This window comes from Nomascus leucogenys, chromosome 14, assembly GCF_006542625.1.
Source record: "Nomascus leucogenys isolate Asia chromosome 14, Asia_NLE_v1, whole genome shotgun sequence".
NCBI classification, from domain to species: Eukaryota; Metazoa; Chordata; class Mammalia; order Primates; family Hylobatidae; genus Nomascus; species Nomascus leucogenys.
This window is the reverse complement of record NC_044394.1, coordinates 8666127-8681672: the sequence shown is the minus strand read 5'-3', so window position 1 is coordinate 8681672 and position 15546 is coordinate 8666127. Positions and strand designations below refer to the sequence as shown.

The window sequence follows — 15546 nt, the reverse complement described above, 5'->3', positions numbered from 1 at the left end:
AAGGGATTAATAAAATCAGACATTTACAGATAGACATGATAATCCTACCTATATTTCTTTTTTTTCTTTTTTTTTTTTTTGAGATGGAGTCTTGCTCTTTCACCCAGGCCGGACTGCAGTGGCGTTATCTCGGCTCACTGCAAACTCCGCCTCCCGGGTTCACGCCACTCTCCTGCCTCAGCCTCCTGAGTAGCTGGGACTACAGGCGCCCACCACCACGCCTGGCTAATTTTTTGTATTTTTAGTAGAGACAGGGTTTCACCGTGTTAGCCAGGATGGTCTCAATCTCCTGACCTCGTGATCCACCTGCCTTGGCCTCCCAAAGTGCTGGGATTACAGGCGTGAGCCACTGCACCTGGCCTCTTATTTTTCTATTCTTGAGACAGGGTCTCACTTCCTCACCCAGGCTGGAGTGCAGTGGCGCAATCTTGGCTCACTGCAACCTCCGTCTCCCGGGTTCAAGTGATTCTCATGCCTTAGCCACCCAAGTAGCTGGGATTACAGGCATGGGTCACCATACACGGCTAATTTTTTTTTTTTTGAGACTAAGTCTCGCTCTGTCGCCCACGCTGGAGTTCAGTAGTGCGATCTTGGCTCACTGCAACCTCTGCCTCCCAAGTTCAAGTGATTCTTCTGCCTCAGCCTCCCCAGTAGCTAGGACTACAGGTGCCTGCCACCACGCCTGGCTAATTTTTGTATTTCTAGTAGAGATGGGGTTTCACCATGTTGGTCAGGCTGGTCTCAAACTCCTGAGCTCATGACTCGCCTGCCTCGGCCTTCTGAAGTGCTAGGATTACAGGCGTGAGCCACCACACCCGGCCATTTTTGTATTTTTTTAGTGGAGACAGGGTTTCGTCATGTTGGCCAGGCTGGTCTCAAACTCCTGGCCTCATGTGATCTGCCCACCTCAGCCTCCCACAGTGCTGAGATTATAGGCATGAGCCACTCACCGTGCCCGGCCAATCCTACCTATATTTTATAGAATTTTATGAAGCCTAAATATGAAAGTACTTTGCAAAATATGGTACCATTTAAAAATTATTACTAAGAAAGCTGCTTTAAATTATGATCATAAATTATGATTATGATTATTTATTTGAGACAGGATCTTGCTTTGTCACCCAGACTGGAGTGTAGTGGTGCAATCACAGCTCACTGCAGCCTTGACCTCCTGGGCTCAAGTGATCCTCCTACCTCAGCCTCCCAAGTAGCTGGAACTACAGGCATGCACCACCACACCTGGCTAATTTTTTGTATTTTTTGTAGAGACAGAGTTTCACCATGTTGCCTATCTTGAACTGCTAGGCTCAAGCAATCCCCCCACCTCAGCCTCCCAAAGTGTTAGGATTACAGTCATGAGCCACCACACCAGGCCAAATTATTTTCAAGCAAAGGAACCAATATTCTTTTCCTAAAGGGTTACCTGAAACTTTCTCCTTAAGGCCTGTGTCATCACTGGAGTCAGTCCTGTTCCTGTTTCCATATTTTCTTTATTGGTAAGAGGGGTTCCACCTGGGCTCCTGCAAAGGTATTGAAAATAACAGTAGCTGTGTTTTATGGCAACTTTTAAAATGGACTTAGAAGGCATAAAGATATGAGAGTGTATTACCTCTCTACATCGACTTTTCTAAGCAGTTTCCGCAGATCTATCTGACTTTTTCCAGGAGTGCTGATAAAACAAAGATATAAAAATTAGAACTTTGGGAGGCTGAGGCAGGTGGATCACAAGGTCAGGAGATCAAGACCATCCTGGCTAACACGGTGAAACCCCATCTCTACTAAAAATACAAAAAACTAGCCAGGCGTGGTGGCGGGCACCTGTAGTCCCAGCTACTTGGGAGGCTGAGGCAGAAGAATGGCGTGAAGCTGGGAGGCGGAGCTTGTGGTGAGCCAAGATCGCGCCACTGCACTCCAGCCTGGGCAACAGAGCAAGACTCTGCCTCAAAAAAAAAAAAAAAAAAAAAATAGAACGTGCCAGATTTTATTACTTTTTTCCCAAAGGAGAGCAATCATTTCTATAGGCAACATCCTAGAAAGTAGTTCTATGTGTTACATTAAAAAATAACAGTAGAGGCAGGGCACGGTGGCTCACGCCTGTAATCCCAGCACTTTAGGAGGCTGAGGCAGGTGGATCACGAGGTCAGGAGTTCATGACCAGCCTGGGCCCAAGATGGTGGAAACACCCCCATCCTCTACTAAAATACTAAAAATAGCTGGCAAACTATGGATGAAAATTAGCTGGGCATGGTGATGGGTGCCTGTAATCCTAGCTACGCAGGAGGCTGAGGCAGAGAATTGCTTGAACCTGGGAGGCGGAGGTTGTAGTGAGCTGAGATCGCGCCACGACTCCAGCCTGGGTGACAGAACGAGACTCCTTCTCAAAAAAAGAAAAAAAAAAATAGCAGTAGATGCCGATGGGAACATAAGGTGCTATAGCCATTCCAATACGTAATATTTCTTGACCCAGGAGTTACATGTGTAAGAATCCATCCTAGGGAAAAACTCAGCCATGTACAGAGTTGACAGGCAAGGATGTCCACTGAAGACTTACAGAAATTAAATGTCATAACCTAAGCCAGGCTCAGTGGCTCACCCCTGAAATCCAGCACTTTAGGAGGCCAAGGGGGGTGGGTCACTTGAGGTCAGGAGTTTGAGACCACCCTGGCCAACATAGTGAAACCTCGCCTCTATTAAAACATACAAAAATTAGCCAGCATTGTGGCACACGCCTGTAATCCCTGCTACTCAGGAGGTTGAAGCAGGAGAATTGCTGGAACCCAGGAGGTGGAGGTTGCTGCGAGCCGATATTGCATCACTGCACTCCAGCCTGGGTGACAGAGCGAGACTCCATCTCAAAAAATAAAAAAATACAAAAATAAATAAATAAACAGGTTGCTTTCAGAAATTATATAATATGAAAACTAGTATGTCTTGGAATCAAGCAAATATGGTATATGTGTGTATCTGTCTGTGCATAATCATATTGTAGATATAGTTTTTCCCATTCAGTATAACATGAACTCTTCCCATCTTTTTGAAAATTAACTTAAAGTGTCATTTTGACATCTTCAAAATATACAGTTTATTGTATGTAAATTTCATAGATAAAATCCTGTTTTGAGACATTTAGGTTATGATTTTTTTTTTTTTTTTTTTGAGATGGAGTCTCTCTCTGTTGTCCAGGCTGGAGTATAGTGGCACAATCACTTCTCACTGCAGCCTTGATCTCCTGGGCTCAAGTGATCCTCTTTCTTCAGTCCCAAGTTGCTGGGACTACAAGCACACACCACTGTATCAGGCTAATTTTTAATTTTAATTTAATTAATTTTTTTAGAGATGGGGTTCTCACTATGTTGCCCAGGCTGGTCTTAAACTCCTGGCCTCAAGCAATCCTCCCACTTCGGCTTCCCGAAATGGTGGGATTACAGACATAACCCACCACGCCCAGCCTAAAATTCTTTTTATCCCAAAATCTGTTATTAAATCAATGGCGTATCTTATAATAAACAGCATCTTTAAATGGGGCAATAAAGCATATGCCCAGAAAAAGACTAGAATGATAAACAGTAGTATGTTAACAGTGGCTATCTCCAATGATAGGATTATTTAGATAATTTTTGTTTTCTTTTTTAAACTTTTCTGTAGATTTCAATTTTTCTATAATGAGCATATATAACTTTTAACATTAGAAATACACACAAAAAATCTTTTTTTCCCTTTTTTTAGGCCGTTGTACAACAATATAATTCTTTTAAGGAGTAGTAGAGCATAGTACTGTGCAGTTCCTTACATTAAGACATTTGTAACTCGAGTCGATAACACTTTGGAGTTAGGTTTCAGGGTAACACGCTGCAAGTCAGAGACAGTAACTAGTGGATTCCGTGCTTTCGGCGATGGTATAAGCTTTAATTATAAAATGAGACATTATTAAAACAAGTTTTAAAATATCACTCAAAATGTAAACATGCAAAAACGGCAAATATCTGAGTGCTGAGTATGTGTAAGATATATCCACTATTCTACCCAATTTTTATTCCAAAGCTTCAAAGGATGTCTCTACCTCTTCAGACTAAGGGTTGGGAGATAAAGTTGCCTAATTAAATCATTTCCTAATATATACATTTTGTTGGGAAATCCAAAATTACTAAAACAAAAACATCAAAAACTTAACTTGAAATGAAATGACTTCTCCCTCCAGCACCCCCCACCCCAATTGTATACAAATTGAGATGAGGTCTTGCCATATTCCCCAGGCTGGTCCTGAACTCCTGGGCTCAGGTGATCCTCCCACCTTGGTCTCCCAAAGTGCTGGGATTATAGGCATGAGCCTATATTGTTAAAAGCAAAAAGAGCATGTATATGGTCAATGACATCTTACCTTCCTCCTTTCATCTAAACTCTGTGTCTTCTTTAATTTTACAGTCAGCAGATCTTTAACTGTTATCTGCATGGGTCCATCTTTTTTTAATGGTCCAGCCTTAAAATACATGGTAAGGTTAGAATTCAAATTGGAACCAGCACAACTGGTGAAATGCAAATCCAAATCTAGTTTTTAAAGACTCAGAGTTAAGAGGTAACTCTTATCTACCCTAGGAACCTGTCATATTCTTTCTACTCAACCAAGAATAATCCTATTTTTATCACCCATTGAAAAGCATTCATCAAAATGTAAGGCTTCCCCCACCCCCCAATTTTGTTTTTACAAGCTAAGGCTTTGCTAACAAATAAGAGATGGACTAGTTTCCTGCAATATTGCATCTTCCCCGGGAGTCACTATAATAAGACAAGAGGTGAAGGAGTTAATCGGGTTAAAGTGAAGTTTTGCTTGAATTACCTAGAAAGATGACTCTGTTTCCACAGAGCAAGAATGTATACAATCAGAGAGGTATAATTAGGGCAAATATAACAATAGGCTCCAGGTTTGTGTGTGTGTGTGTGTGTGTGTGTGTGTCAGGATTGGGAAGACTCTGGATTTAATTCAGCTACATTAGACCAAATTATCCATAGTGAAAATTCAGCAGATTTTAAAACAGGGTCATGCCTGTCTTAGCGATTCACAAATTGTCTGGTCCCCTTGGTAAATAAGTAACTGAAATAGAGATTGGTTCTCCAGCCTAATGATATGAAACTTTGGAATCCACTAACTCTTTGTTCTGACTTTACTCACTAAGCAATCTTCTATTCTTAATTTGGTTTCCTAGGGAGGTTTTCTTCCCTAGGAAAAAGCCATGCTGAGAAGCGAATAGGAATCTTCCACTCTACTGGGTTTCACACACATCACTTTCATTTCTCAATCCAGCTTCTAGGAATTCCTCAGGAACTGAGATTTTAAAAACACAATAATTAGGATATGGAATCAGAACAAAATATAGCCTGCCGGCCCAAGCCCTGATTAGCCTGGCCTTAAAAGGCCACTTGGCTTTACTCCTATATCACACACTCACCTAAAACATACCATTACTAGATTGTTACCTACCTGAAGCGCTTTAGCGAGGCTGGGTTTTCTGAGCAACGCAGGTGCTAGTGGTGGTGGTGGAGGAGGTGGCAGAGGTGGAGGAGGAGGAGGAGAAGGAGGAGGAGGAAGATGGCTGGCTGGCTGTGGCAGTGGCAGTGTGGGAGGAGGCACAGCTTTGGAGTCTCCAGGGGTGATCAGAACACAGGCAGGCACATTTGTAAGTTTACCACCCATGTGACATGTTTGACCACAGCTTGGACAGGAAGAACTTTCTGAGATAGTCTGGAAGAAGACATCACATTTGGCAAATAAATAACAAGTTAATTTGATTCTTGAGGGTGAGAGTCATCAAAATAATAGCTACCATGTATTGAATGCTTTCTCAGTGTGCCATGTGCTTCATGATATTTTCTCATTTATAATCATAAGTTTCTTCATTTCATTCATTCATTCATTTTATTTTGTATGTGCTATATGCCAGGCACTATAGGTACAATGTGAGCCCTGTGTGTCACCTCATGGAGCTGACAGTCCGGTGACGGAAGACAGACATTAAACATGCACAGAAGGTTGGGAATGGTGGTGCACACCTGTAATCCCAGCACTTTGGAAGGCTGAATCCAGCAAATTGCTTGAGCCCAGGAGTTCGAGACCAGCCTGGACAACATAGTGAGATCTTATCTCAAACAAACATGCACAAACACACTCAAAACAAAACAATACTTCAATAAGAGCAATGAAGTGTGCTATGAGCATGAACAGCTGGACGCTTGGGAAGTGATATTTAGCCATGATCTCAAGAATAAATTGAGACTTAGCAGATGAAGGGAGATAAAGACTAGCGGAAGAGTTCCTTGCAGAGGAAAAAAATACTTAATACAGCCAAGAATATAGTACATTCAAGAAACTGATAAAGGCCAAGGATCTGGAACATGACTACTGTGGACTGAATTGTGTCCCAGAATTCATACGTTGAGATCTTAACATCCAGAACCTCCGAATGTGACTATATTTGGAGATAGGGTCTTTAAAGAGGTGATTAAGTTAAAATGAGGCTGTTAGGGTGGGTCCTAATCCATTCTAACTGGTGTTCTTACAGTAAGAGGAAATTGGACATGCAGAGAGACATCACGAATGTACTTACACAGAGGAAAGACTGTGTGAAGACACAGAGCAAAGACAGCCATCTACAAGCCCAAGAGGGAGCCTCAGAAGAAACTAACCAAGAAGCCACAGACTTCTTGCTTCCAGACTGTGAGAAAGTGAATTTCTGTTGTATAAGCCACCCAGCCTGTGGTATTTTGTTATGGCAGCTCTAGCAAACAAACACAATGACCCTATGCAGTAAAACGGTGTATTAATTTCCCGTGCCTGCTGTAACAAATTATCCCAAACTTGGTGGCTGAAAACAATTGAAGTTTATTTTCTCACAGTGCTAGAGGCGAAAAGTCTGACATCAAGGTGTCGTAGGAGCTTCACTGCCTCCCATGCCTCTGGGGAAGAATTGGTTCCTTGCCTCTTTTGGCTTCTAGTAGCTGTCAGCACTCCTTGGTTTCTGGCTGCATCACTCCAATCTCTATCTCTGTGGTCACATTGCTTCTCTTCTCTGTATGCATTCTCTGTGTGTATCTCTCATAAGGGCACTTGTCCTGGGACTTAGGGTCCACCTAGATAATCCAGGAAGATCTCCTCTTCTCAAAATCCTTACCCTAATTACATTTGTAAAGGCCTTTGTCCAAATAAGGCTGTATTTTACAGGTTCTGGGGATTAGGACTTGAATATACCTTTTGGAGGCTGCCATGCATTCAGTACCCCACAAATGGTATCATCCTAAATTTATAGATGAGGAAACTGAGGCCCAGAGGAGTTAAATGACTTGCCTTTTTCTCCTTTGGCTAATTCATCCTGAGGCACAAATTCTGGGAGCAGGGATCGAATTCCAGAAGCTTCTCTCCAGACCAACGAGCACAATGTTGAGACATAGGGGCCTTGCTTGGGGGAGTTTGGAGTGGATATTTTCCTGCATATATCAGTCAGGAAAATAGAAACCACTCTGGATATTGAAAAGAGGGGTAATGTAATACAGGCACTTGGTTACATTTATAACGGAAGAGCTGAGAGGCCCACTGGGTAATGTGAGGCAATCTAGAGATTAGCAACAGCAGGAAGGCATGAACATCCTGAGGCTGGAGAAACAAAAGGTGGAGGCGGTGTATCCAGAGGTCTGGAGGTAGGTTTACCCAGAGAATCAAGAAACATTGGCTGGGTGCGATGGCTCACGTCTATAATCCCAGCACCTTGGGAGGCCGAGGCAGGTGGATCACCTGAGGTCAGGAGTTTGAGACCAGCCTAGACAACAGAGTGAAACCTCGTCTCTACTAAAAACACAAAAATTAGCCAGGTGTGGTGGCGGGCACCTGTAATCCCAGCTACTTGGGAGGCTGAGGCAGAAGAATCGCTTGAATCCGGGAGGTGGAGGTTGCAGTGAGCCGAGATTGCACCACTGCACTCCAGCCTGGGTGACAGAGTGAACTTCTGTCTCAAAAAAAAAAAAAAGAAGAAGAAGAAGAAACATGGAGTATTTATCCAGTGGGAGATGGGGCCAGGAAGGCAACAACTACCATTGCTGGAGAAATCATGCAGTAAAGAGAAGGAGAAGAAACTCCTTGTCTTCTCTCTCCCTCTACTCTCTCATCAGTGTCTCGCAATAGGCCATCATAACCAGGAACCAGGTGACCTGGAGCTTGAGGAATGTATCCTGTAGGAGCCAGCCCTCCCAGCAATACAGAGCAGAGTTTCTGAAGTGGGGCAAACAGGCCCAGGGACTAGCCCTCACCTGTAGCCATTCCTCCTTCTGGTAAAAGCACCTGGGTTTCCCTTCACTCCCTCAGTCCACGTGATCTGGTCAGGATACTCACTCAAGGACTAGACACATAACCCAGGCCAAGTTCTCTTGGCTGAGATTGTTCTGTTATGAGAATAAGAATCTAAGGCTGCTAGCAGCCATGTTGCTAGTGCAAGGGGAGAGTCTGTCTGAGAAATAAACTTACTCTAAAGAAGGCAGAACTGAAAGATGAGACAGAGCGAGGATGCTGACAATATCATTTGAGCCTCTGAATCCAGCCATACCCTCGACTTACTGGTTTTATGGGCTTAAGCCGGGTTGCATTGTGTTTTTGTCACTTGTGGCTAAAAATAATTTTGACTGATACAGCCTTCTAGGCGCTTTCTTAGTGAAGGAAATAACATAAGCTTCATTCTTAATTCTTTTTTCTTTTTTTTTTTTTTTGAGATGGAGTCTTCCTGTGTCGCCCAGGCTGGAGGGCTGGAGTGCAGTGGCACGATCTTGGCTCACTGCAACCTCCACCTTTCTCGGTTCTAGTGATTCTCCTGCCTCAGCCTCCCGAGTATCTGGGATTACAGGTGTGCGACACCACGCCCAGCTAATTTTTTTGTACTTTTAGTAGGGACGAGGTTTCACCATGTTGGCCAGGATAGTCTCGATCTCCTGACCTTGGGATCTGCCCACCTCGGCCTCCCAAAGTGCTGGGATTACAGGCGTGAGCCACCGTGCCTGGCCCATTCTTAGTTCTATATCATCATCCTCTCTGGTACATTGGGATTAGTGATTTGGGGTTAAAATATAAGAAGAGCTGAAATAGGAGAAAAGTCATGAAAGGTAGAGTGTGTACACTAGAGGTGAAGGAGAGAAGGGAAGGTTTATAGAATTATTTCACACATACACACACATTCATTCTAGACTTTTTAAATTAAAAGAAAACTTTTTTTTTTAGAGATAGGGTCTCACTATGTTGCCCAGGCTAGAATGCAGTAGGCTGGAGTGTCCTGAGGCTCAAGGAATCCTCCCACCTCAGTCCCCCGAGAAACTGGGACTATAGGTGTGTATGCCACACCCAATTAAAAAATTTAATTTTTAAGGTCTGTTTGAATACTGCCTTGTCACCCACAGCAAACTTCTCTGACAAAGTTACAAAATTATGGGAATTCAAAAAAGTAATGAATTTACTTCTAGAACCAAAATCTCTACTGGTCAATTAGTTTTATGTTTAATTTAATTTTTTTGCTATTTATTTTTGGAGTCCCACCTAGTCTCAATAATTTTATTTAGGCCTGGTGTGGTGGCTCATGTCTAGAATCCCAGCACTTTGGGAGGCCGAGGCAGGCAGATCACTTGAGGTCAGGAGTTCAAGACCAGCCTGGGCAACATGGTGAACTCCTGTGTCTACTAAAAATACAAAAATTAGCCGGGCGTGGTGGCGGGCACCTGTAGTCCCAGCTACTTGGGAGGTTGAGGCAGAAGAACTGCTTGAACCCAGAAGGCGGAGGTTGCAGTGAGCTGAGATCATGCCACTACACTTTAGCCTGGGCCGACAGAGTGATACTTTGTCTCAAACAAACAAACAAAAATTATTCTATTTGTTTTTTGTCTCAAATAATATTTTTTGAGACAGAGTCTCGCTTTGTCACCCAGATTGGAGTGCAGTGGCACGATCACAGCTCACTGCAACCTCCACCTCCTGGGTTCAAATGATTCTCCTGCCTCAGCCTCCTGAGTAGCTGGTACTATGGGCACAAGCCACCATGCCTGGCTAATTTTTGTGTTTTTAGTAGAGAGGGGGTTTCATCATGTTGGCCAGGATGGTCTCAAACTCCTGACCTCAAGTGATCCAACCACCTTGGCCTCCCAAAGTTATACATTTTAATAATACACGGGAACATCCTATAAACCCTGTTCTGAATATACCTTTACACTTAATTTAATAGTGTATTATTATTATTATTATTATTACTGTTTTTGAGACACAGTCATGCACTGTTGCCCAGGCTGGAGTGCTGTGGCGCAATCTCAGCTAACTGCAACCTCTGTCTCCCAGGTTCCAGTGATTCTCCTGCTTCAGCCTCTGGAGTAGCTGGGATTACAGGAGCGTGTCACCACACCAGGCTAATTTTTTGTATTTTTAGTAGAGATGCGGTTTTGCCATGTTGGCCAGGCTGGTCTCAAACCCCTGGCCTCAAGTGATCCGTCCACTTTGGCCTCACAAAGTTTTGGGATTACAGGCGTGAGCCACCACACCTGGCCATTAGTGTATTCTTTAAAAAAAGTTTTCCTGGGGGAAGGGGACTGATGGTGTATTCTTGAGATCATACCTCATTAGTACATACAGAACTACCTCATTCTTCTTAACAGCTACATAGTATTCCATTGAATGAATGGATTATAATGTATTCAATTAATCCCATATTCTTTGACACTTAGTTTTGTTTGTAAGTTCTCGCTATTTTTCAAATCACACTGCAATAAATAACTTTGTACATATGTACAAAATTTGGTTGCATCAAAAGACATAGATTTTAAAAATTTTTATAGATGTTAATTAATTATAGCCCACAGCGGTTTTATCAATTTAGGCCATTCTCAATAACAAGAGAGCACCTGTTTTTCCAAAACTTTTGGTCTTTGATTTGTTTGTTCTGTCAATCTGATAGGCTAAAGGCATTACTCATTGAAGTTTATTTTGCATTTCTGTTTTTCGTGTGTGGCAGAGACTACTAATTGCCTCCCAATATACATTTTTGCCTTCTTTAGTAATAGGAAACCTGACTTTTAGCTGGACACACTGTAATCCAGATGACAGATTACATTCCTCAGGTTCCCTAGTGGCTAGGTATAATTACATGACTGTGTTTTAGCGAAATGAGATATAAGTAAAAGTTCTGTAAATGAGTTTGGGAAGTCGCCTTAATGGGGGTAGTAGATAACTTTCCTCTTTTTTTTTTTTTTTTGAGATGGAGTCTCGCTCTGTTGCCCAGGCTGGAGTGCAGTGGCACGATCTCGGCTCACTGCAAGCTCCGCCTCCTGGGTTCATGCCATTCTCCTCCCTCAGCCTCTCCCAGTAGCTGGGACTACAGGCGCCCGCCACCATGCCCGGCTAATTTTTTGTATTTTTAGTAGAGACGGGGTTTCACCGTGGTCTCGATCTCCTGACCTCGTGATCCGCCCGCCTCGGCCTCCCAAAGTGCTGGGATTACAAGCGTGAGCCACCATGCCCGGCCAACTTTCCTCTTTCTTCCTGCTGCCTAAAATAAAGACACTTTGTTTATGCAAATATTCTTTGAGGCTTTATCACTGGTACCACAACTAGTCCTGATACACTTTTTTTTTTGAAATGGAGTCTCATTCTGTCACCCTGGCTGGAGTGCAGTGGAGTGGTCTCAGCTCACTGCAACCTCCGCCTCCCAGGTTCAAGTGATTCTCCTGCCTCAGCCTCCTGAGTAGCTGGGATTACTGGTGCCCGCCATCACACCTGGCTAACTTTTGTATTTTTAGTAGAGACAGGGTTTCACCATGTTGGCCAGGCTGGTCTCAAATTCCTGACCTCAAGTGATCTGCCCACCTCGGCCTCCCAAAGTGCTGGGATTACAAGTGTGAGCCACTGCGCCCAGCCCTGATTCACTCTTGAGATGGAGTCTTGCTCTGTTGCCCAGGCTGGAGTGCAGTGGTGCAATCTCAGCTCACTGCAACCTCTGCCTCCCAGGTTCAAGCAATTCACCTGCCTCAGCCCTCCGAGTAGCTAGGATTACAGGCATGCACTACCAAGCCCAGCTAATTTTTGTATTTTAGTAGAGAGGGGGTTTCACATTGGCTAGGCTAGTCTTGAACTCCAGACCTCAAGTGATTCACCGTTCTCAGTCTTCCAAAGTGGTGGCATTACAGGGGTAAGCCACCGCGCCCGGCCCCTGATTCACTCTTTTTTTTTTTTTTTTTTTTTTTTGAGACAGAGTTTCACTCTTGTTGCTGTGGAGTGCAATGGTGCAATCTCAGCTCATTGCTACCTCCACCTCCCAGGTTCAAGCGATTCTGCTGCCTCAGCTTCCTGAGTAGCTGGGATTACAGGCACCCGCCACCACACTCCGCTAATTTTTTGTATTTTTTAGTAGAGACGGGGTTTCACTATGTTGGCCAGGCTGGTCTCGAACTCCTGACCTCAGGCGATCCACCTGCCTCAGCCTCCTAAAGTGCTGGGATTACAGGCATGAGCCACCGCACCCGGCTTGATTCACTCTTAAGTGAAGTTGAGCACCTACTCATGTATTTATTTATTTTATTTTTATTTTTATTTTATTTTATTTTTGAGACAGAGTCTAGCTCTGTCACCCAGGCTGGAGTGCAGCGGCACGATCTCGGCTCACAGCAGTCTCCACTTTCCGGGTTCAAGTGATTCTCCTGATCTCAGATGATCTGTCTGTTTTGGTCTCCCAAACTGCTGGGATTATAGGCATGAGTCACTGTGCCAGGCCCCACTCATGTATTTAAGAACCATTTGTATTCCTTTTCTTTCTGCCCAGGATGGCCTCAAACTTCTGTGCTCAAGTGTTTCTACCATCTCAGTTTCTTGAGTAGCTGGGATTATAAGTGTGTACCGCTGTACCTGGCTTGTATTCCTGTATTTAGGTGAATGCTGTGTTCATATTATTTCCTCATTTTACTGCTAAGTTGTTGGTCTTTTTTGTATTGATTTGTGGTGGTTCTTTATATATTCAATAATTAATCCTTTTCCTGATATTTGAGCAAATATTTTTGCATCTTATTTTGCTGTGCATAAATTTATTTTTATGTCGGACTAGTTATTTTAAAATGTACAAACAAGCCAGGTGCCATGGCTCACGCCTGCAATCCCAACACTTTGGGAGGCTGAGGTAGGAGGATCACTTGAGGCCAGGAGTTTGAGACCAGCCTGGGCAACAAAGTGAGACCCCCATCCCTACAAAAAATTAAAAAATTCACCGGGCAGGTGGCACACACCTCTGGTCCCAGCTACAAGGGAGGCTGAGGCAGGAGGATCCCTTGAGCCAGGAGGTCAAGGTTGCAGTGAGCCATGATCATGCCACTGCACTCTAGCCTGGGTGACAGAGTGAGACCCTGTCTATAAAAAAAAAAAAAAAAATTTACAAACAGCAGGCAAAATTTTTTTCAGATCTGCTTTAATACTGACAATATTGAATTTTACCTGAGCTCTGTGATTCTGGAAAATAAGGATGGCCAAAAAATCTCCCCATCCTAGGTGGGTGCAATAGTGTGCAAGCCTGTAGTCCCAGCTACTAAGAGAGGCTGAGGTAGGAGGATCACTTGAGCCCAGGAGTTAGGAGTTGGAGTCTAGCCTGGGCAACATAGTGAGATCCCATCTTTAGAAACAAACAAACAAACAAAAATCTCCCTACAGTTTTATGTCCAGGAAATAATTTATTATTTTGGAAGTAATGTGGAACCAACTTTTTCCACATCAGTTAGGTAAGCTTTATGGATGGCTCCCTTGTTTATCTGATAAAGCCAGACACAGACCCTCCAAATTCCCATTCTTTGTCTCATAAGTGATTAGCTGAACTGTTCACTGCCACTGACCAATCTGGACAAAATATCTACTAACTTGACCAAACTTTAGTCAGGATTTAGCCCTCCCCATAGGCCCTAGAACCTTGACCTATTCTTGGGCTTAAGCAAGCATTGGTATGCTGAACAACCTTCAGGAAAAGATGTTCCCTGATCCAATCAGCTATCTGATCAGATTATCCCAACTCTTCATCTTACTTCCCTATAACCCGGTTTGTTCTACACTTTTTATTCCTTGCTAACAAAGAAAACTTTTTCGCTTAATGTTTGAGATATAAATCTTATGACTTGAGCATTTTCCCTATTGCAATAGTCTTTTCAAATAAAGTGTCTCCTTACCTAATTCCAGATTTGCTTTTCATTTGACAATACCAACCTTTAGTGCTTCCTGGAGCTTGCATAATTTACTTTCCAAAATGCAAAACTGTTGTTTTAGACTGTAAAGTTCTCGGTGGCAGATACGAGATGGAAACATGGTGTCTTTCAATACTTCTAAACTCTGAAAGTAATAATAAACAATTCTGAGTCCTATGAGTAACATGATAAGGACAAGAAAACACGAACCAGAAAGTGACTTGATGTATGTTTTATAGAAGCAAAGGCAGACATGACTCAATAATTTCATCTTATCTGAGTTTAGCTTGAGGGTTGGACTGACTTGAGCACGTATGTATATAAACACCAAGTGTGTAGAAAAACCATAGTGCTGAAAACAGGGATGTCACATCCATACCTGGGTTATGCAGTTCTGGCACCAGCTGTATATAGACCATACTCTATTTGTCCAAAGTTTTATTGCATCTCTGATGTTAGGAAATTTGAAGTTCCAGGATGATCTTAGCCAGCTTCTGCTTTGAGATATATCTATTGAAGAAACAACGACTCTGTAGGAAAAACAAAATGAAACAAATAAAAAACCCCTAAGTCAGAATAATAGCCTTGGCCTGGCGTGGTGGCTCCTGCCTCTACTCGTAGCACTTTGGGAGGCTGAGGTGAGGAGAATGCTTGAGACCAGGAGTTCAAGACTAGCCTCAGCAACATGGCAAAATCCTGTCCCTACCAAAAAAGATACAAAACTTAACCAAGCATGGTGGTGTGCCAGAAGAGAGAGGAATATGCAAACCAGGCTTGAAGATGGGTTAAATCAGAGCTTTTCATTCCACAAAAGAGAAATTTTAATGGGGTCAGAACATTGATCTTCTAATATTTGAAAGCCTGTTAACTAGGAGAGAGATAGCAAACTGTTTTGTCGTAGGAGGACCCACCCAGCTCTGACAGTTTAAAGCGTCATGAATGCAAATTTAAACTCCAGAAAAGAAGAGCTTCCTAACAACCGGACTTCCACAGCAATGGGATCTGCTTCCTCGTTCAGTTTGTGCCTTTCCCATGAGCAAGAGACTCCTAGGAGAGCCGCAGCCCATTAGGAAGCCGTATGGGAACTCACTCACAGGTTCTTTGTTTATTTTTTTGAGACGGAGTTTTGCTCTTGTTGCCCAGGCTGGAGTGCAATGGTGTGATCTTGGCTCGCTGCAACCTCCGCACCCCGAGTTCAAGTGATTCTCCAGCCCCAGCTCCCGAGTAGCTGGGATTACAGGCACCCGCCACCTTGCCTGGCTAATTTTTTTTATTTTTAGTAGAGATGGGGTTTCACCATGTTGTCCAGGCTGCTCTCAAACTCCT

General features: G+C 43.4%; 1 protein-coding gene across 2 annotated transcripts in view; it reads right to left on the bottom strand.

Annotated features, from left to right (window-relative positions):
* Nucleotides 1–15546, bottom strand: part of PRR11 (proline rich 11) — a 41738-nt gene that overhangs the window by 2597 nt on the left and 23595 nt on the right. For both annotated transcript variants that reach the window (XM_003272328.2, XM_030827906.1), the window contains exons 3-9: nucleotides 14600–14750; nucleotides 14243–14365; nucleotides 5477–5737; nucleotides 4379–4477; nucleotides 3791–3903; nucleotides 1610–1669; nucleotides 1424–1520 (exon numbers count right to left, since the gene is read on the bottom strand). In XM_003272328.2, coding sequence (XP_003272376.1) covers nucleotides 1424–1520; nucleotides 1610–1669; nucleotides 3791–3903; nucleotides 4379–4477; nucleotides 5477–5737; nucleotides 14243–14365; nucleotides 14600–14750 — 904 coding nt within the window. The remainder of the gene's footprint in view (nucleotides 1–1423; nucleotides 1521–1609; nucleotides 1670–3790; nucleotides 3904–4378; nucleotides 4478–5476; nucleotides 5738–14242; nucleotides 14366–14599; nucleotides 14751–15546) is intronic.